At 40.0% G+C, this 21,401-nt stretch overlaps 1 protein-coding gene across 1 annotated transcript; it reads right to left on the bottom strand.

Moving 5' to 3' along the window:
* Position 1: 1 nt before the first annotated feature.
* On the bottom strand, positions 2-21,327 carry LOC113108090 (sacsin-like). The gene is made up of 7 exons (XM_026270907.1): positions 21,293-21,327; positions 21,027-21,114; positions 14,963-15,074; positions 14,290-14,436; positions 11,602-13,036; positions 11,412-11,500; positions 2-11,322 (listed from the first exon to the last, which is right to left on the bottom strand). Exons 1-7 carry the CDS (start codon positions 21,325-21,327, stop codon positions 482-484), a joined length of 12,747 nt encoding a protein of 4,248 aa, XP_026126692.1. The 3' UTR covers positions 2-481.
* Between the last annotated feature and the right edge of the window lie 74 nt (positions 21,328-21,401).

Genomic DNA, 21,401 nt, shown 5'->3' with positions numbered 1-21,401 from the left:
TGGACATTGACATTTGTATTTCTAATGTGATGCACATTTTGCAGAAATGTTTTAGAAAATCTAAAGAAACTTACATTGTATTTAAGATAATAATTTTATTTCATTCAGACCCTGGGAATTGAACCCATGACCATGCCATTGCTAATGGCATGCTCTGCGGTTTGCTACAAGAATATTCAGTATATCCAAAGAAACTTACATTGCATTTAAGATAAAAACATTTCATTTTATTCAATCCCTGGGAATTGAACCCATGACCATGCCATTGCTCATGCCTTGCTCTGCTATTTGCTACAATAATATCCAGCATGGAGTAATATAAATGTTGCATATAATATTAAGCAAACCAATAGCAAGATTCACTATTATCAAAACATGATTACAGAGATTTAAGAATTTCCAGTGTGTATGTTAGTTGTGCTAAACAGATCCCAGAAAGATCCTAATGACCGCCTCTACAGAACAGTAGATTTGAAATGTTTCAAGATATGTATTCTTCTATTTTTTCTAAAAGCTTTTTTGCAATATCCAGTGCCCTTCTGGCATTGTTGATGTCAAATTGGTTGTTTGGAATGTGAGGAAATTGGTGATATTTTGGATATTGAGTTTTTTTGTCATCAACACCAAGGTCAGTCAGTTGCCTCACGGTGTTCATTAAAGAGCCCAGCTGTGAACTGAAACTGGACACCTGTTGAGCAAGGCTAGTAATTGTGTAGTTGTTGGGTTGGTGTCCACTTCCCCTGTACATCGCTGCTATCAGGGCTTTTTCCACAGCCTGATGCACTTTAAACAGACACCACTCTGAACTATCTTCTCTAGTGTCATTATGAGCTGCTTTGATATCACATTGAGCTTGTTCATACCAGCGTTTTGCCTCTCCTCTGTTTGGCCTTGGAGTTTCTCTGTGGTATGAATAAAAGTTATAGCTCCTTCTAGAATAGTTCTGATAGAACCTCTCACGTCCCCTCCTGTGACTTTGTGCCTCTGTGTTCCACATGTCATAGAAATCTCTCCAGTTCAAGGATGTGCTGTGTGCAGTTTTCCCACATTGTAGTTCCTCAATTCTGTTTTGCAAGTATTTAAACGCCTCTGTGGCAAGTGCTTCATTGTCTGGGTTCTTGTCTGGATGCCAGCAGAGGTAGAGACGTTTGAGAGCTTTTTGTTTGTCCTCACTTGACATTTTCCAGATTTCGTTTAAGCTTTGGTCAATTTCTCTTTTGATCTCTTCCAATGTTTCAGGAAAGACTATTTTGGGTGGAGGCCCAAATGTCAAAAGATGTTCAATATCTGTGCAAGTAGACCCTTTTGGTACAGTTACCTTATTTTCCCTTTTAAACTGGTAAAGGTCAAGAGAGCTTACTTCAATGAAGTCATCACTGCCAACTTGAATTTTATAACTGGTAGGAAATTGTCTGGCTTGATCATCCATTCGCTCGATGACAATGGCATAGAAATATTCACCAGAATTGTCCTTGCTGAAGCCAACATACTCTCCACTTTCAAAGTTGTTGAAGAAGTTCATGTCAAGGCAGTCATGCCATTCTTCAGGTATACAACATCCAGGTTTTGGTAAGCTACCATGTTCATCCTCCTTGTGGCCACTGTTGTGAATCTCATGATTTGCTAATGTTTTCTCAACATCCTCCATGTTGTCACACAGCAAAAGTTGTCCAAGGACTAGAAGGCTTGAGGTGGTCAAACAGTTCTTTAGAAGAGCATTGATTTCTTTAGAAAGACACATATTAACTTCATTTACTACTTTGAGGGACATGTCATCATTGTGTTTTATGTAGAAACTGCATCCATTTTGCTGCTTTTTCACATATACATCTGTTTCAGCCTTACTACCCTCTAGTGGCACAAGGTTCAACAGAAGCTCAGTTTGAAGAGTTTTACAACAGATGATTTGAATCTTAGAAAATATTTCTTCACACTTTTCTTCAGCTTCAGAATGTGAAACCCCACCTTTTTCCTCTTCTCTGATGAGACAGACTAGTCCATGAAGAAACGGAGCAGAAGACAAGTGCTTGTCAAACAAGCCACTGAATTCACACCCCCCTTCATAATCGCAATATTGGACACTTGTTTCCTCCAGGTTTTCAGAAATTGCATCTGAGAGAAGTTTGGGGTGGACATGCTCTGGAAGGAGCTGCAACAATGTTTTATGTTCATAGTGATCATTTCCAAGATGACAAAAGTAAAAATTTTCTAGCAGTTTCAGCTTGGTTTCCAAAAGATCCTCAAGTCTTGTGGGCTGGAAGACGGTGTCATTGAAAAACAAAGTGTTGGATTCATATAGTCTTCCATCTGTTGAAGGAAGATAAAGTGGGTTGTTGTGAAAAAAAGATTTATTTTGTTCCTCTTTCAGCAGGCAAAATAGCTGTTGTACAACACGTTTCACAGTTTTCTGCTGGTTTGCCTGAAGGCTGTCTTTGTCAGAGCTATCTGAATAGATTTCTTGAAGAACAGTGCTATACTGGTCAATGGTGGGCCTTTCCTCTATGCCAATCTTCTTGAAGAAGTCTTTAAATTTATTATAATTTAAGGAAATGCTGTACAAGTAAGGCCTAAACTCATGCTCATCCGACAGTGAAAGTACTGCCTGGCAAGCTTTCACAAGGGTTGTGTCATTTTCCACAAGGATAAAGGGAAGGTCTGAGAACAGAGAGACATCAAAATGTATTGACTGCAGGTATGCGTATGATTTGATAATTACCTTGGTTCTTGTTTTAAGCAGAACATCTGTGTGGCACTGAGATTTACAGATGTTTTTTAGATTAGCAGCCAATTTTCCAGGGGGTGGAGTCTCCAATGCTCCGGCATCCATCATTTTCATTACTTGTTTTGTAGAGCAGTTTTCTAAGGGTATGATTGGCATAGAAGTCCATATCAGATATTGGTTATCACGGTCTCTGTCAATGAGTGATCCATTGATTGCAACAAGCTGCCTCTCTTGAGCAAAGGGCTTGTGATAATCACAAAGTGATTGCTGAATTTGCACTGGGAAGATGAATTTAATGTTAGCAACTCTATTCATTAAATTAGAGTTTGTGTTATAACTCTTTGACAAAACAGTCTTAAACAGAAGTTGTGATCGTTTCTTGAGAACTTTTAAAGGAGTGTTGTCTCCATTTTCAGATTCAATTTGTTTTGCAAACTCAATGATTTCCTTATCAGACACTTCATGTTTCAATCCAAGGTCATTTAACAATTTAGATGCTTCAGTATATTTTCCTTGGAAATTGTCCCAAAAGGTTTTGGGCACAAATCTCTCTTTTGGAAGCATTGCTTTATAAAGGTGTACAGTGTCATCATAAAAGTATGAAGCCACTTGAAGAGAACCATGGATATCTCGGATAAATCTGACCTCTCTCAATGCAGAGACAATCCAGTTATCCACTGGTCCAAGTTCCATTAACAACCGCATGAAATCAAGAAGCTTGGCCGCTTTCATCTTGTGCACAGAAGGAAGAATGAACCGTACACAGAACTCTAAATCATTCAGAATCTCAAATTCTAGCTGTTCTGCCAGTCCTAAATTCACCCAGCTGTGCTTGAGGAAGAGACTGTCACATCCATCGACCTGGTACAAATTTGGAAAATCATTCTGATGCTGAGAATTTAGAATGAACACCTTACTGTGTGAATCAATCCTTTCCCGTTTTCCAGATATTGACTCAAACAAGGGCAAAGATTTGAGCATTGACACATATTGACTCTTGTTATCGGAATCTCTGATACCATACTGTAAGAAGCACTGAAGATCTGCACAATTATCTTTAGACAGCTCCTTAAACTGCGGATGTGGTACATGATAAACCTGCTCCAAAACACCACTGCTGTCTCCTGTTTGCAGGAGTTCTGGATTCATATACCTGTGACGGAATTTAAAACTGAGATGAGTGAAAAAGGCACAGTATATTTCCATGAACCCCAGTTTTATGAGAATGGTTTCTATTTTTCCAGTTTTATACTGAATTACTTTTGATATGTTCTTCATTGTTTCTAAGAAACATGTGTCATTCTGACTGGGGCAGATTACTGGTAATATAGGACTGTCCTCAAAGTGCTTTTTTATCTGACTGAATACATTCAGATTTTCATTTTGCTCATCATCATCATCACCATCATCATCATCATCATTAAAGAAGCTCCATAAAGTTTTCAGCCATTTGATTGTCTCCTTATCTGCCTTGTAGAGCTGGCATCTTTGATCAGGTAATGACTGTCTGAGCAATTGTTCAAGTTGTGGTTTCAAATATGTTGCTGCAACATCAATTGTTAAGCCCTTAATAAACATTCCATCATACATAATTTGGTCATGATTTCCATCGTCAGAAACATCTGCAAACATCTCCTGATGTCCTTGGAAAAGACTGCTAAATCTTGATATCAGCTTTGGGGATTTAGTGTCAAAGACTCTTAACATCTGATCTTGTGTGAGGAGAAGAGGCAATCCGTTGATGACATGGACATTTTCCTCACTGACATTTGTCAAGCAGAAGTTCAAAAGTTTTGAACATCTTGTTTTGTTTTTGATCAAAGTCTGGTTGATAGGCAAAGGCAAACTACCAGTTGTCTGGGAAGGATCATTCAGTGATCTTTGCTTCAAGAATTTAATCACTGTTGAAGCATTGATTTCTGCCACATTCACACCAGCCAATTTGAAGTTAACTTTTATTTCATTAATTTTAGAAGTGTATGGTATTAAATTCATTCCAGTGTCATCTAAAATGTTGAAAATTCCATCATGGTCTTCAGTTGTAAAATATGGACATTTTTCTGTATGTGGTTTAGTTGCACTGCTCCAGGTAACTGTGTATTTTTGTATATCTGTATCTTGTAAAACAGGAACAGCGTGCACCGTAGGTATGACAGGAAGGCCACAATGGTTGATTGATCTATAGACCTCATGAATCATCTCATGCCAGACATTGTCTACTTCTTGAGAAATGCATGGAAAGTATTTAAGGCAAGAAGACGTAAGCTCTGTCTTGAGGACTACAAGATCAGTAGGTGTATCTTTCTTCATGTGTGAACAGAGATGTAACAGGAGGTCAGCATAAAGTGGTGAAATGATGTTTACTTTCAGCGACTGGTTCCACTCAGTTTTCAGACTATCACCATCCTCTTTCCATAAGTCTCTTCTAGAAGAATCAACTTCAAAATTTGCATTCACATGAACTGGTAAACCGGTTTGTCCAGGTAAGGGCAAAGAACAAAATGCCCTACCAGTAAATTTGTAGTTAAATGAGCTACTCAAACATGCACTCAGAGCAGCTTGAGGAACTTTGAAATAACTGTGTTTGTTTTTTCTCTGAATTTGGTTTGAGAAGCCAAAGCACTCTGCAATAACCCACTTGCTTTGTTTTTTTCCAGATGAGATTTGCATTTCATAGATGGTTTTGCAGGGTTCTGCTGTTCCTGACATGAGGAATTCTTTAGCATGTCTATGAAAGTTTACCTTGTGTATCATGCTGCTCTCCTCTTTGTATTTCTTTTCGATAATGAAAGGATATTTAGGTTGTTTTCCATCTTCAGAAATCTCTGAAAACTGTATTTTTGTGATGTGTTTCAAGAAGAGAATTAGTCCTTCAGGATCTTCTTTCAAGGCATAGTAAAGTTCTTTCATGTCATGATCTGTAACTGTATGTCTAGATATGTCAGATTTTTCTGCCATTTGCTCTGTCCTGAGAGGGAGCCTTAACATGGTTCCAAAACTGAGATCAAACATTTCTGGAAGAAAGGTATGATAAACATCTTCAAAAGACTTTTTAAATTCATCTTCCACTGAAAACATGCAGCCCATGGACTGTTTTGTTACACCTTCCAGATATTTTAAATTTGGATCAGAAATGCAGAGCCATTTGTCACTGGTCAAGATACATGGACAATCTGTGAGATGATACACTGAATTGAAGCCAAATCCATATGTCCCAGTTCTCCCTAAAGTCCCATGTTTGCCTCCTTCACCCAGCTGCTGAATACCTTGCAAATCAGCGTCAGAAAATATTCTGTTGTTATACACACAAAGTGACGGTCCTTGAACCAGTTCCCATTTCTCTCCAAATATCTTTTCTGTCCTATGTTTTCTTTTGTCCCACACAAAGTGAATTTCTGTTGCCTCTGCATCATCTGCATTTTGAATGAGCTCTTTCAGAATATCCTTTTTAGATGGATATGCATCAATTAAATGTTTTATTCTGACACTTAGTTTCTCAGTTTGTCCAAACTCTTTGGCATGAAGGGAAAACTCACTGACAAAATGATTCTTCAGAGTATGGTGTCTTGTTGTCATTACACCAAAATGACAGGCCACAGGCCGAGGTATCAGCTCATGGGAGAGCTTGACACCAGCCGAGACAGGCATCCATGGGCTGTCATTAAATCTCAGCTCTTTAGAAGATGTCAACACACCGCTCTCATCAGGTATGAGACAGTCTGTAAGCTTTTCTTTTTTGATTTTGTACAGCCCATTCATGAGTATTGCAACACAATTATGGAGGTCTGAAGTGGAAAGAGGGTGAGATCCATATAAAATCTTCATTTCCTCAAGTGCAGTAACAAATTGTTCTTCTGTGAATTGTTTTTTGACACCAATGCAGTCCCAGAGCCTCTCAAAATTGGAGAAGATGACTGGAAGTACATAGAGATATGGTTTCTGTTCAAATTCTTCACTTCTGGCCACTGCCTTAACATTAACAAAGTGATCCTCAATGAAGATGAATGGAAATGATTTAGCATGGCCAATAATTGGATTGGGATCTTTTTGTTCCAACAAGTAAGAGTTGAGGTATTCATAGCTAGATTGAGCAATGTTGAAGAGCGCCATTTTTTCAAATGCATTGCAGTGTTGGTGTGCGTTTAGCAGCTGCTGGAGCACTGTCTCAATTGATGGACTTGTTTGTACTCTCAGTTTTTGAAGAACTGAATCACAACCATGCATTTGAAGGTTTGAATGATCAACTGTGAATTCTGTCATGCTTACTAAATTACGACAACTGTCCATGTACACTTCAGAGGGTTTTTTAAGAACAGTGTTGATCTTGTTTTGATGAACTAAAGGAGCTAAGGCAGGAAGGAATGGTATTTGAGACAGTGTGAGCCAGTGCGGAGAATTCACATTTTCTGAGGAGTCTTTCACTGACTGCATGAGAGGCTGAAGACATTTAAGAAATTTAGATTTATCCTGTTTCCAAAAATTAGATATCTTTCCTGCTTTTTCTATGGTGTCTTCTAAAGGGAGGAGGTCACTCAGCATTCCTAAATCGGAAAGTCGTTGAATCCTTTTTGGTGAGAGAAAGTTATCTGCAGTTCCTTCAAGAAAGCGCCCCTCTTCAAGTTCATACAAAAAAGCCACTTTGCCAGATGGATTCACAAGACGCTTGATATATTGAAGCTTCTGACATTTCTGTGTTGGAATGCAAGGGTACCTTTTTAACAGGTCATCAACATCAGGATCATTCAAGTCAATGGCATTCAGAACAAGCAAATTACTGTTATGTGTGTCCACAGCACTCAAGTTCTTTAACACAATGCTGTAAAACTCAGGCCAGTTGACTGTTTTCTGTTTGATCATTTCCTTAAAGCCACAATAATAGAAACTGTCTCTTACCCCTTTTGGGAGAGAAACAACACAAGAAGCTCCCAAGCTCAAGACCACTTTCATGGCTATGTCTCCAACTGCTAGGTTCTTCTCAATTTTTGGATTCAGAAATCTTGCCTTGTCCATAGAACACCAATTATGTCCATTGCTAAAAAGATCCAGAGATTTACCATTGCCAATCAGTGCAACTGCTGAGTAGAAAGCCTCAACCAGGGGTAAAAATGTTTTGCTTACTCTCTCTATGTTAGGCCAGAATGTGTAGAAAAAATAGTTCTGGACATGTCCATTTTGGGCCATTTTCTTCAGCTCAAGCAGTGTAGTGAGGTAAGCAGAAATTACAGCATCTTTAAGCAAAGCTTTGTTCCACTCAGACTTCACTCCTTTTTCCCATAGGCCTTTCCTATTTGATGTGACTGCAAAACTCCCATTTATATGGACTGGCAGACCGGTCTCAATTGAGAGAGGAAGAAAACAAAAAGCCTGGCCAATGAGGCTTTCATCAGGGTACCATGCTTTAGTGTTTGCCTCTCTATGCAAAGGTACAGCTACACCTCCAATTGGAAATGAAAACACATGCTCTTGATCAGTTTTTTCCTGGAATATTTGCAAAGAATCCTGTGTTCCAAAACATGAATGCAAAAGCCAGTACTGTGTGAGGGATCTCTCTGAGTGCTCTTGAATTATTTTAACAATTTGTGCTCTGTTGACATCAATAATGTTGTTGTATGTGATATCAGTATTTCTGAAAGTGCTCTTGAACTCTTGGGGAAATGTGTCAGAGACAGCAAATGAAGTAATGACTTCTCTGGATATTTTGAGAGGAGTCTGAATCTGATCATCCTGTGGAGGAGTCGATGCCATTTCAGGGACAATTTGAAGGGACAAAGATTTAATTCTCTTCAGAAATAGTAGGTGAGTTTCTGAGTTTTCAGTCAAATTATTTTTCAAACTCTGAATGCGTTCTTCGTCATATACCTTTGAACTTATTTCTGACTTGTTTGCCTCCTCCAGAGTGCGAAATGGTAATTTAATCAAGGTGCCATTATAAGATTTCTTGCTGTTTTGCAATGAGAGATCACAATCAAAAATGCTTTTATACGATTTAAACTGTCCAGGAAACCTTTTGTACAGCCGCTCCTGGAATGGGTTGAGTTTAATTCCTGGGTTTCCTTTGCTGATTATGTGCTTTTTCAAATGGGTGACATTTGGATCAAGTATGAGAAGGCTGTCCCCACTCAAAATTGAGGGAATATCACTCACATGGTAAACAGCATTAAATCCAAGACCAAACTTTCCAATCATCTTAACTGTGTTTTCCTTTGATGCTGACCCCACTTTGACAATGTTTTCCCAGTCTTCTTGTGAAAAGAGCTCATTGTTATAGATCCAAAGGCATGGTCCATTGCAGAGGGCCATTCCATCATCAAAGAGGGTTTCGGGGGGGTCTCTGTGTTTTCGGAAGTCAATAAGGAATTTACACGAAGTTGCCCCAGCATCCTCAGCATTTTGTAGGAGTTCTTTAAAAATGTCACTTTCTTCATCATACTCTTTAAGAATGTTCTTAATTCTTTGAGTTATTGGTTCAGATTGTCCATATTGTTTTATACCAAAGAACTCTTGCTCTGCTTGTATGGACTGTGGTTTTAAGATGTGAGTACTTAAGAATGGGACTTTCAACCATCTTGCAGTGAGGAGAAGAACTTCCTCATGAATTACATAGATTTCCTCATTGTCTTGTTTCAGGTCTTCAAGTCCTTCAGCACTGATGTCACAGAAGACTGTTTTGGACAAAGATTTCAGAGTAAAGTTTTGGTTTTGTGCCATGACAGGCACAGGTGTGCCGTCCTTTAAATGTTTCTCATTTTTTCGCATCCATTCAAGAATGGCAAGTGTCACTTTAAGTTCTGTCGAGTCTCCATGAGGAGGACACCTGCAGTCAATTCTGTGTTTTATGTCATGAAGTATGTCTTCAATCTCCTCATCAGACATTGTTTGCTTCAAACCAAATTTTGTTAGCAGGTTTTCATATTGCAAAAACTCTTCAGGCACTTTCTTGATGTAAGGGCTTAGATCCAATCCAAGAGGATAGGTTAAAACTATATCTCCTGGGCAGACAAACTCACTGTTATTCCAGATCCAGGGGAAACATTTTGTTTCCATTAAAACTCTGAAACTTGTCATGTTGTCCTGCATGAATTTATAGATACTGTGCAGCTCGGTTTTAAACTGAAAGTCTGAATTTGCGTTGACCATTGACCTCAGTGCAGAGAGGTTCTCCAGGACTTTTTCAGCAGGAGGGGGGTCATAAAGTCCGAGATGGTTACAGACATGTCTTGTCAGCTCAGCAGTAAGTGGCATTACATATCCAACAATTGAAGAATACATTGAATCTCTTACTTCAGGAGGCTTATAGAAACCTCTATTTAGATTTCTGCACATGCTTTCATTCAAAAACGTGGGATTTTCACAGGGCACCCACTGCCTTTGCATTAGCTCTTCCATCTGCATATTGGTAAATTTTGAAAATAAATCATTCTGATTCAGCACTTGAACAAGTGTATGCGCTTTTGTGAATGCCTTATCTGGTGAGCAAACACAAATCTTATCAATATGATTTATGACTTGGAGTATGTTTGTTGGTGATATTTCTTTTTGGTCCATCTTTAAGCCAAGACGTTGCAAACTCTGAAACATTTCCTGGGTCTGTGTGTAAATAGGTGGGGGAAAGAAATCTGTTTCGAAAAGGTCCTGGAATGTCTTGTTTCTTGGATCAAAAACATTTGAGGCTTGTTTGCATTCTCCCTGAGTTGTCTCAATAAAACTCAAACTTTTTGTTTTTGTGAGCAGCTGCTCACTGTGTGAGAATAGAATGCTACCATTATTCAGTATCCAGGTTATTATTGTCTGTTCCTCACCATTTTTGCAAGAGCCTGTCCTAATGCAGTCAACCAAATGAACAGCCACCTCAGCTGAATCCAAAATTTTAATTTCCAGTAGAGTCAAAAGTCTGCGATCAGGTACATTTGCACACTGTACAATTGTGTCAGGTATTGGGAGATCATCTGGAATGGCTGGAGTGGTGGATGAAAAAACTGCTTGTTTTGATTTAACAGCAACATATTTCCCAGACATCATTCTGAAGATAGGCAACATGGAAAGTAGGTCCTGTTCAGCAATTGAGAGAGAATCCAAGGAAGAGAGGTAAACGTTCAACTCATCTATTTCATTTGATGAAGCAGAGGCAATGGCTTTGATGACCTGGTCTCTGTTTGAGTTTACAAAGACTTGTAGAACATTTCTTGGTGAAGCTGGTAAAACATAACTTTCAATGCAATTATGTCTAAGACATTCATCTCTTTTTATGACTGTACATCCCACCATCCTTAACACTTTCTGAACATTATCTGGCAAGTTGGACCCTGTGGTACTCTGAAAGATCAAAGTTGTTTTACTCTGCAACCTTGCTAACAATACAGAATTGCCTGAACTCCTCAGTGGCTCTGTTGGTATCAAAGGCATGTCAATAAAGCTGCTTAAGTCATTCCATTCAGTGCTTAGAAACTTCCAGAATTCAACCAGCCAGCTCTTTGGAGGATGATGAACTTCGGCTGTTTTCCATGTCACGTGACCTTGGATAACTTTCCAGTCCATTGGTAAGTGCTTCCTCATGAGTGCAACAACATGTTGTGCATCCAATTCGATTATGTTGTATATGCCTGGAACACACACACACACATTAATTTTAAACATGAATTTTACATTATTATAAGCATTCCTGATGAAATATATTAAACAATTTTCTTACTCCTTGTTGCCAGTTCCCTTAGTTGCATAGTGCAAAAATGGCTCAGATCGTTGGGTAAAAACCATTCTTTACAAAATGGCAGCAATGTTCTAAACAAAGAAGGAGAAGAAAACAGATTATTACTACTTTAACAACACAATATAAAGACACTAAGGAATGCAAGTAGGAAAGAGATTATGTAAAACCTTACCTTGGAAACCTCTCATTGTCAATCAGAACAGTGTTCTGCACTCCATTGCCAAATGAAGTAAAGGTTCCATCGCTGAAAGGCAGAAGCTTCAGTCCTTGTAACTCTGTGTACTTTTCATCACTGAGAGCAAATTCAAGAAGAGCGTATTTGTCATCTTTAGTGAGATTTTCAGCCTCCCTCCTGTGTAGGACATCTCTAACATAAGATGGAGTCACCCATGTCAAGGTGTCACTTTCAGGGAAGATTTCTTGAACATCTTTCAAAACATGTTCTGGGACTGTGACCAGGTTTTCTCTTTCAGCAATCAACAATTTTGACACTGCAGACATTGTGTCACTTTGTATATTGTTTCCTTGAAAAACTGCATCTGAGACAGATACCCAGATTTGCTCATCATCAGCAGAGTGAAAGATCTTGTATTTAAATAGACCTTTCAGAGTATTTATTGCAACTTCATGCCATCTCTCTTTATGTACAGTCTTCGATAGGTCAGGCCAAAGATTGTACACAGTGTGGGAAGGCAGGGCTGAGTCTACTGATAACTGAATAGCATCTAGAATCATCATGAGATATACATGTGGAAGAAACTCTTTTGTGAGCAGCTCATTCCAGATCGCAGACTCATCATTCTTCTGATCCTCCTCTTGCCACTTGATGAACCTCCGATTGTCTGTCAGGCCAAAGCAAGCATTGATGTGAATGGGAAGTTCAGTTTTGTTTGGTTCATTATTTGGAAGTGGCAGAAAGCAACTTAGCCGCCCATTGCAAAGTGATCTGCCTTCATCTAATTGAAACGCCATGTCAGCTTGAGGGTAGAAGCTCAGCTTATTAGCTAGAGAGTCAATCCCTGGTAAATATCCCTGTTTCAGAATACAAGTTGTCACAAGCCACTGGAACTTTGTTTCTTCCATTTGCTGGGAAATCTGTGATACAGTTTTAAAACATGTTTTTCTGTCAAACAATTCCTGCTTGATATGAGAATGGTCAGTAATAAAGTTATTTGTCACTGAAACTTTCAGCTTCAGCCTATTGTTGCAGAGGCCATTGGCATCAATATGCAGCAAAGTAATCGATGACACATTTCTCAGGAAAAGGAGACTGATGTCTGCATCAGCAGTGAAACTGTCAAATAGATGGGTAACTTTTGCGGAGTCATATAGGTTATCGGAGATCTCAGAAGCCTCATTACGCAGAGGGAAACGGAAGAGTGTTCCTTTGAAGTATTGCTCCTCGCTGATGACCTTCTCCCAGGAACAACTGTTGACTTGACTGACAATATTTTGAAAGGGCTGAAACTGATCTCTCAAGTTCAAAAGGCTCTCTCTGTCCTCTTTGTCATTCAAAGACCATCGATAGCCTTCTTCATCCTCTCCAAACATCATCTTTTGTGGATCAAAAATGGCTAGGTGTTCAGAACTGAAGACACATGGCAAGTCTGAAAAAAAAAAAGATTTTTTTTTATATATATTGTTAACATCACTAGTGTTGTGCCTTTGTTTGTCAAATTTGATGTTGCTGCTGATCAAGTCAATGCAACCAGATTGTTGATTGTTATAATACACTATAATTAGGAATACACCAATACTAGTCAATACAATAAGGCAAGGCAAGGCAAGTTTATTTATATAGCACATTTCGTACACAATGGTAATTCAAAGTGCTTTACATAAAAGAAAGTAAAATAACCATGAACAAAAATAAAACAAGCTATTTTAAATCTTTGGAAATTATTTAAAAAATGACTTACTTAAAATAAATTTAAAACAGTTAAAAATAGAAAATGGTTTTACATTAAATACAGTGAATACGTAAAATACAGTGCAATCAGTTCAGACATCGCACAGTGCTCATTCAATAAATGCACAACTAAATAGATGAGTTTTGAGTTTAGATTTAAATTTAGCACATCTAAAACATTATGTTAATGCAAATGTAATAAGGCAATATTACATTAGTTTTTATCTCTAAATCAGTGCAACAGTTAACAGTTTAGGGATTGGCTAAATACTAAATTTAAAATTGTTATTAAATGTGTTATTTTTAGAGTTACTGTTGCATCTTAAAATGTTCTGTTATGTTAACATGCTGCTACTAGGTATCACTAATAACCTGGAGGTGAAAGAAGTGAGAAATAAAAGAGAAAGAAATGTTGAGGTTGTTGCTCGCTTGTGACTGCTGCATTTTCTTTATTAGTACTAATGTAAAATAAAAAAGTTACGTATTTAATGATTAACTTGGATGATGAGTGTTAGCTGATGGAAAAAAAGGGACAATGCACAATTAAAGGTCCAATATCGCATTTTACTATTAACAGTAGACTGACCTTCAAAAACGTTAACTGTAATCTGTAACATAGTTTTATTTTTATTGTGATCCCTACAATACAATTTAACAGCATATCAGCATTCAAAAAGAAAAATCATTGTTAAAATATTATACATCATTCTGTTAAGCTAATTTGTTAGTATGCTAACCATCACAAAGCTGAAGATACAAAAAAAAAAAAAAAAAATTGGTTTAATCATTATCTTAGATTGCATAATGTGATATATAGTTAAAAAGACATTGACTGACATTTAAAATGTTGACACTACATAAATCAACAAGCAATATTGTAGGATTTCTAAATAGCAGCCAGTAGAATATGCAAAAAAATATGATCCAGTCTGGAAATGTAACATATTTTACCTGTAATATGATAAACAGAGTTAAAACCGATCCCAAATCTTCCAACTTTCGTTGGGTCATCCTGTTTGATGCTTCTGCCAACTCTCTGAATACCCTCCCAGTCTTCGTCTGTAAAGGCTGCATCATTGAAAGCATAGAGAGTGGGTCCTGCCAGATCAAAGTTACAAATGACTGATCATACAAAAAATTAACAAATATAAAACTTTAAAATTTAGTCTTTTGAATAGAATAATAAAATATTTCAGTACTAGTCCTAGCAGACAAAAAAATTAAACGTGTCTCCCATACATGTGTACATTTACACTTATTTGAAGCCTATTTTTTAGGACTAAACATTGATTTTGACCTAGTTCTGGATATCTGAGATACAGCTTGTGATACAATCATGGAGACTGGAGCTTTTCAAAAGGGGTTAGAGCACAGATATCAGTCATTAATGGCGAAAAATGTCTAAATAAAAAGTACTTCAGAACTCAAAACTGCTTCCCGTTTACAAAACAGAAGATAAGCTGCAAAACTCCAGAAATCTTCATAGTTGTGCCATATGATACAACAACAAAGGATGGTTATGCAAACACATGAATAGACCTACACGTTAAAACCCTTTGTTGCAGGCTATAAAATAATTTTGAGTCTAGTGTGACTTGAATCTCCTCCCAGTGTTTGTAAATACCTTGATACTTTCCAAGCTCTTCAGTCCACAAGCTGTGGGTCCCATAATGTCTCTCATCGTGAATAAACACTACTTTTGAAGCTCCGGCATCTTCTGCATTCTGTATCAGCTCCTGATATTTTATAGAATAATTATTATTAAAGATTCTTCTCTTTAACCCACCAATCCAATTTCATATGCAAGACCTCAGATCCTGAGGGTGTGACATCATCCCCCTATACAGATCACTGATCACCAGATCAGGCGGTTCTTTTAGATTTAGGAATTCCAGGAGAAGATTCTGATCTAAGAGCCTTAAAAACCACGCTATGCTTGTGCCAGGCTTTGGTATGGCGGCATTTTAATACCAATAATGACAGAGTATAAAAATGATGCTTGCGCATCAATATTGACTTGACATATGACTTCATCAGTGCAGGGCCACATTAAGACAGTGTGGTGCCCCTGCCCCCTTCAGACATCATTAAGGTGATTTCTCAAATGTAATTTATTAACTTGTCCAACTAACGTATTTTTCGGGGCTATAAGTCGCACCTAACTATAAGTCCCATCAGTCCAAAAATACGTCATGAAAAGGAAAAAAACATATATAAGTTGCACTGGACTATAAATCGCATTTATTTGGAACCAAGAACCAAGAGAAAACATTACAGTCTAAAGCCGCGAGAGGGCAAATTGTAGCTAAATGACTAGCATTCCTTGTCTTTCTTTAACTTTCTTTTTGCAAAACCACTAAATTGACGTCTGTCCATTTTGATTAATTTTCTGTAGCTGTTAAAAAAATTACACATTTTCACGTACTTGTTGTGGACCAACTCAACTCTGACAGGTTGGGCACAGAAGGGGGGGACTGATAGTGGTCATGTGATCTTTATTTATTTATAATTTGTTATTATTATTGTTGTTAAGTTAGTGCGCTCTGAGGAGTGTGTCCGTGCATGCGATCTTGCAGTTGCTGTCGCGCTGCTGCTGAGGCACGGCGGCGACCGCGATAGCGGGAATCGCACATGATCTGGCAAATGGGTTGGAGATGGCTCGTCCTATCTCCGTCCGTGTTCACTAGATCTATTGGTCGTTCTCGAGGCTTGGAAACCAGCGCCGCGGTTTCTTCACCCTCTCAGACAGCTCGCTGCTGCTGCATGCTCTCTTGCTGGGCACGCTCCGAGGAGTGTTGTTGCGGCCGTGCTGCTGCTGAGGCACGGCGGCGACCGCGATCACGGGAATCTCACATGATCTGGCGAACGGGGTGGAGACGGCTCGTCTTATCTCCACCCGTGTTCACTAGATCTAGAGCTTGTTCTTGAGCTTCTTCTGCGGTTTCTTTGTCCTCTGAGGCAGAGCTCGCTTTTTATTCTGAGGAACAAAATTACATATTTATCTGACTATGTGAAGTTAGATGTACAGGGGCTCTAGGGATGTAATTTCTTGTGTGAGAACATGTGTTTACCTCTCTTCCTCTGAGGAGGTTGAGGCGGTCAGGGGCTGCTGGGCGGAGCAGTCCCAACCATATTCCAGCCCCTCATGCCGGGGGTGTCACTTTTGTACTCGGCAGACGCTAGAGTCAGAGTGGCGCTCCCAGGCCGAAGGCTTCTAGTGGAAAGCAGTTCTGCAGACCATTGTTTTCGCTGGATAGCCTTCATCATAATGTCCTGACGTCTAAGGCCTAGGACGTTTTGAGAGCCAGCTCCCTCTGGAGAAGAGTGGTGTACACCGCATTACACGGTGCCCGTCTCTCTTCAGTGCTCTCAGGAGATCGTTCTGCCAACTCAGCCGGTGTTCCAGGGCTTAGCGATCTCCGGCGAGCACTTCTCTCAGTTACTGCCCAGAAACATTGTGGTGCTAAGAGGCTTGGAACCTTCTGGGAGCCATCAGTTCGGCCATCTCCTGCCGGTGCGCCGCTTTAGGTCACAGTGGGTCCTGCACACTGTAGTGAGAGGCCACAGAATCCAGTTCTGGTGGGTCCCAAGCAGGCTCGGGTAATGGAACAGAAGTAGACTCTCTCTGAGGATGGAGGCCATTGAGGTGGTCCCTCCTTGGGTTGCAGAGTCCAGGTCCTACAGCCGCTACTTCACTGTTCCGAGGAAGGATGAGGTGTTATGTCCTTTTTTAGATCTGTGCTTCTTGAACCGATCAGTCAGGGGACTGAAGTTCAACACGCTTGCACAGGCCAAGTCTGAGGACTGGTGTGTCAAGATCTATCAAAAAGATGCACTTATCTCCATACTTCTTCATCGGAAGTTCCTGAGGTTTGCTTTTGGGGGGCAAAAGCTTACCAATACCGATCTTGCGGCCTGCACTCTCACCCCACACTTTCACGACTCAACCACATTGACGATTGGTTGATATTGGTTGATATTAGCTCAAACAGAGCAGATGACTGTTCGGCATCGAGGTTTCATTCTCGCTCACATGAAAGAGCTGGGGTTTAGACTTAACGTCAAGAAAAGTGTGCTTTCTCCAGTACAGGGAACCACCTATTTGGGCGTGGTGTGGGATTCGACCACGATGCAGGCCCATATGTCACCTGTTTGGATCGAGTTGATCCTCACTGCAGTCGCGAGAGTGCCTCGGCCTGATTTCTCTTTTTGACGGCACTCCATGGGAGGTTACCGTCAGGAGAGATCTCTCGCAGGTGGAGGGTGCGCCCCCGCATGAAGCTTAGAGGCTGTAGTTGTGGTCTCTGAGGAGGCACAACTCTTGGCTTCTGGTCTCTCAACCGAGGTTGTTAAGTCCGATCTCCAATCCAGAGCTCCCTCAATGAGGAAACTGTATGCCTTGAAGTGGAAGCTTTTCACCTCTTGGTGAAGTGAAGTGAAGTGAAGTGACATTCAGCCAAGTATGGTGACCCATACTCAGAATTTGTGCTCTGCATTTAACCCATCCGAAATGCACACACACAGAGCAGTGAACACACACACACTGTGAGCACACACCCGGAGCAGTGGGCAGCCATTTATGCTGCGGCGCCCGGGGAGCAGTTAGGGGTTCGATGCCTTGCTCAAGGGCACCTAAGTCGTGGTATTGAAGGTGGAGAGAGAACTGTACATGCACTCCCCCCACCCACAATTCCGTCCGGCCCGAGACTAGAACCCACAACCCTTCGATTGGGAGTCCGACTCTCTAACCATTAGGCCACGACTTCCCCACGACTTCCCCCACGACTTTGGTGCGGAGACCGCCAGCTCGACCTAGATAAATGCCCTGTTGATACAGTGCTGGAGTTCCTGCAGGCTCTCGGCAGGGTTGACCCATTCCACCCTGAAGGTCTACGTGGGGCCATGATGGCCTACCGCGCCCCTCTTGGTGGCCAGTCAGTGGGCAGAAACCCTCTGGTTACATGTTTCCTCCATGGTGCGCTGTGGCTGAGGCCTCCGGCCAGAAGAAGCTTATGTTAAGCGGTGATCAGGATGCTTTCCTAGTCCTAGTTCCTAGTCCTCTGATCTCCCCTCTCCTGGGGATCAAGACTCATTCCTTCTGAAGTTTGGCCATTGGACGGGTTGTGCCCGATTTTTGTCTGTGCTCTTCCACACTAGGCAGAGATTTGAAAGTCTGGCGCTGTGGACATTCTCATTCCCCAATCGTTCTCGACGCAGCTCGAGTTCCTGAAGAGGAATGTCTAAGGTTACGTATGTAACCCTGGTTCCTCAAAGGTGTGTTTGAACTAAAAAACTGATGTTTCCTTCAGGCTGTAGATCTGCTGAATATCAAATGGTATCAAAGCTTCATGTCTTTTTTTCTCATCTCTTTACTGCATAAGCTTGAACCCTTTTTCTTATGCCCACTGTATGTGTGTGTGTGTGTTAGACTAGTTTAAGTGATTATATAGTTAATAAAGTCTTATTTGTATCACACTCGAAGTTGTTCATTGTTTGCTCATAACTGAAGTCCCTAATCATGCAGATTTTTGCTACAAGGAGTAGCATACCTTAACCAGGAAATTAACGTTCATAGAATTGACAGACAGTTGACACTGAGAGGTCAACTAAATGCCTACAGTGGATCTAAATATTCATAATTACTCATACCTAGTTATGATTCATTATTCATATTTCTCCCTTAAGCGGATTCCTTAAAAGACCCAGAATTATCTGAAATGTTTTGAGAGGGTTTGAAGGAGGTCGCCAGCCTCCGTATGGCCAGAGTTCTGACCCTGAGTCCCAGGCACTCCAGATGGCTGAAGAGGAGGGTCCCGTATGATACTAGTTCTACCTCCATCTGGGGCAGATCAAGCCAGTCATCAAGGTAGTTGAGAATGCAGATTCCCATCTGTCTCCGAGGGAAGAGAGCCATCTCTATGCACTTCATAAAAGTGCGGTAGGCCAAAAAGTATGCAGCCAGATGCAAAGAACCAGTCTCCAGAGCAAATCTGCGCAAGGATCTGTTTCAGCGTAGTCATCCTGAATGATCTTTCCATGAGGGCACGATTCAGGTGTCTGACATCGAGCATCGGCCGGAGACCACCATCCTTTTTGGAGACGAGAAAATAGTGTCTGTGGAAGCCTGACTCACTCTGAGCTGGAGGAACTGTTTCTACAGCTCCTATCGCCAGCAAATTCATCACCTCTAAACACAGGACATTTGCATCTTTGCTCTAAACTGAGGTGGGAACCACACAGCTGAATCTCGGGATATTTGAGTTTTATTGTCCCCAACACCCAGTTTGGCACTACAGGAATGACCTGCCAAGCCTTAGCCAGTGTGACAAGGGGTTGGATTAAATTCAGAGGCAGGTTGCCATATGGGGACCCCACACTCAGAAGAGGAAATATGTTTTCCCTGAAAATTGCTTTTTAAAAAAAAATATTCTCTAGACTTAATGCTCTCATAGCAGAGGAGTCAGTCCCTGTGCGTGCTGCCTTAGTGTGGGCGTGTCCCAGACACGTCCAATTTGAAGCTGTCAGTAATAATAGTCATTAGTGACAGCATTCTCTTTTAATCTACCTAAAAAGATCAAGTGGAGTGGAGAAGACTCATGCTCGAATGAGCATTCTATCTCAGTAAGCTTGCAGCTCACTGCCCTTCTGCGGCAGATCTGAGTGCTACAGGGAGAGAGAGCTTTTGTTGGGGATGCACAGACAGGTGATGCACCGATTGCTCTTCTGCATTGTGCATGATTCCCTGCACAAGCCACACTAGTAGCGAGACATTTGCAACAAAGTTGCTAGAATGCCTTGTCCATTCTGGAGTGCTTTTGCGGGTTTTGTCACCATAGGCTCATGCAGCTCTGCTGCCGAGCCATTGTTTCATTTTTAATGCACTGGACAGACCAATGGCCATGCAGTTTCACTGCTTGATTGAAAAAAGTCTTCGGTTCAGGAGAAAAAAAACTTTTTCGCATAGCTTTTCCAATATGAGTGTAGTTTCGAAAGGGAACATTATAATATGTTGATTTATTTGCTGCCTATTATTGTTTGGCACCTGTGATTTTTAAGGATTCTTTGATAAATAAAAAATTAAATAGAACAGTTTTTATTCATACAATTTTTTAATTAAATTTAAACTAATATTCTATATTCTATATAATTGCAATAATATTTAACAATATTACTGTTTTTTTTTTTTTTTTTTTTTTTTTTGATCAAATTATCAGAAAGGGCAGCAGTGCCTCAATGGTTGATGTAGGTTGTCTACAATCCGGAAGGTTGGTGGTTTAATCCCTGGCTCCACCTGACCAAGTGTTGAGGTGTACTTGAGCAAGACACCTAATCCCAGCTGCTCCCTACGAGCTGGATGGCGCCTTGCATGGCTGACATGTCACCGTTGGTGTGTGAATGGGTGAATGTGAGGCAACTTGTAAAGTGCTTTGGATGGCCATAGGGTCTGTTGAAAGCGCTATATAAATGCAGTCCATTTACCATTTAAAAACAGCATTGATGAGATTAAAACTTATCTAAAAGATGTCAATACACAAAATTTTTCAAGTTTAAGTCCACCAAAGTTAATCTACTCTCCTGTCTAATTTGTGCCAGACAAGATGGTTGATTGGTCAGATCGCCTGTTAATCAAGTTTTTTAGGTCAATTATTCATGCAATATGTACAGGTATTTTTTTTTTTTTTACCTACCTTCAATATTTGTCCACCATCTGGGTACCTTCTCAAAATTTCCTTCAAGTAGTCAATAAATGGTGGAGATGTAGCACCAAATTTATTTCTACATTGAAAAAAAAAAAAAAAAGTTTATCACAAAATGCAAAAAACAAGTGTTAGTATGCTTGGGATTATTTGTGAAACATAAGCCTTATTACTAGCTTTTTTTCATAAACTCGTAAATACTTAACTTACAGTTCACTTTTAATCATAAACATAAAAACATTCAGTGAAAAACTTACTTCTTTTTCTTATTTTGCCTTGATGCTGAACTCATTGTCTTTCTTTTACAATCTCCTGTGTGGTGAAAAATAGTAATAATAATAACTTACAAAGCATTATTTTGAACAA

Source organism: Carassius auratus, chromosome 9, assembly GCF_003368295.1.
Source record: "Carassius auratus strain Wakin chromosome 9, ASM336829v1, whole genome shotgun sequence".
NCBI lineage: Eukaryota > Metazoa > Chordata > Actinopteri > Cypriniformes > Cyprinidae > Carassius > Carassius auratus.
Note: the sequence above shows the minus strand (reverse complement) of the source record. Positions and strands in the feature narration are given on the sequence as shown.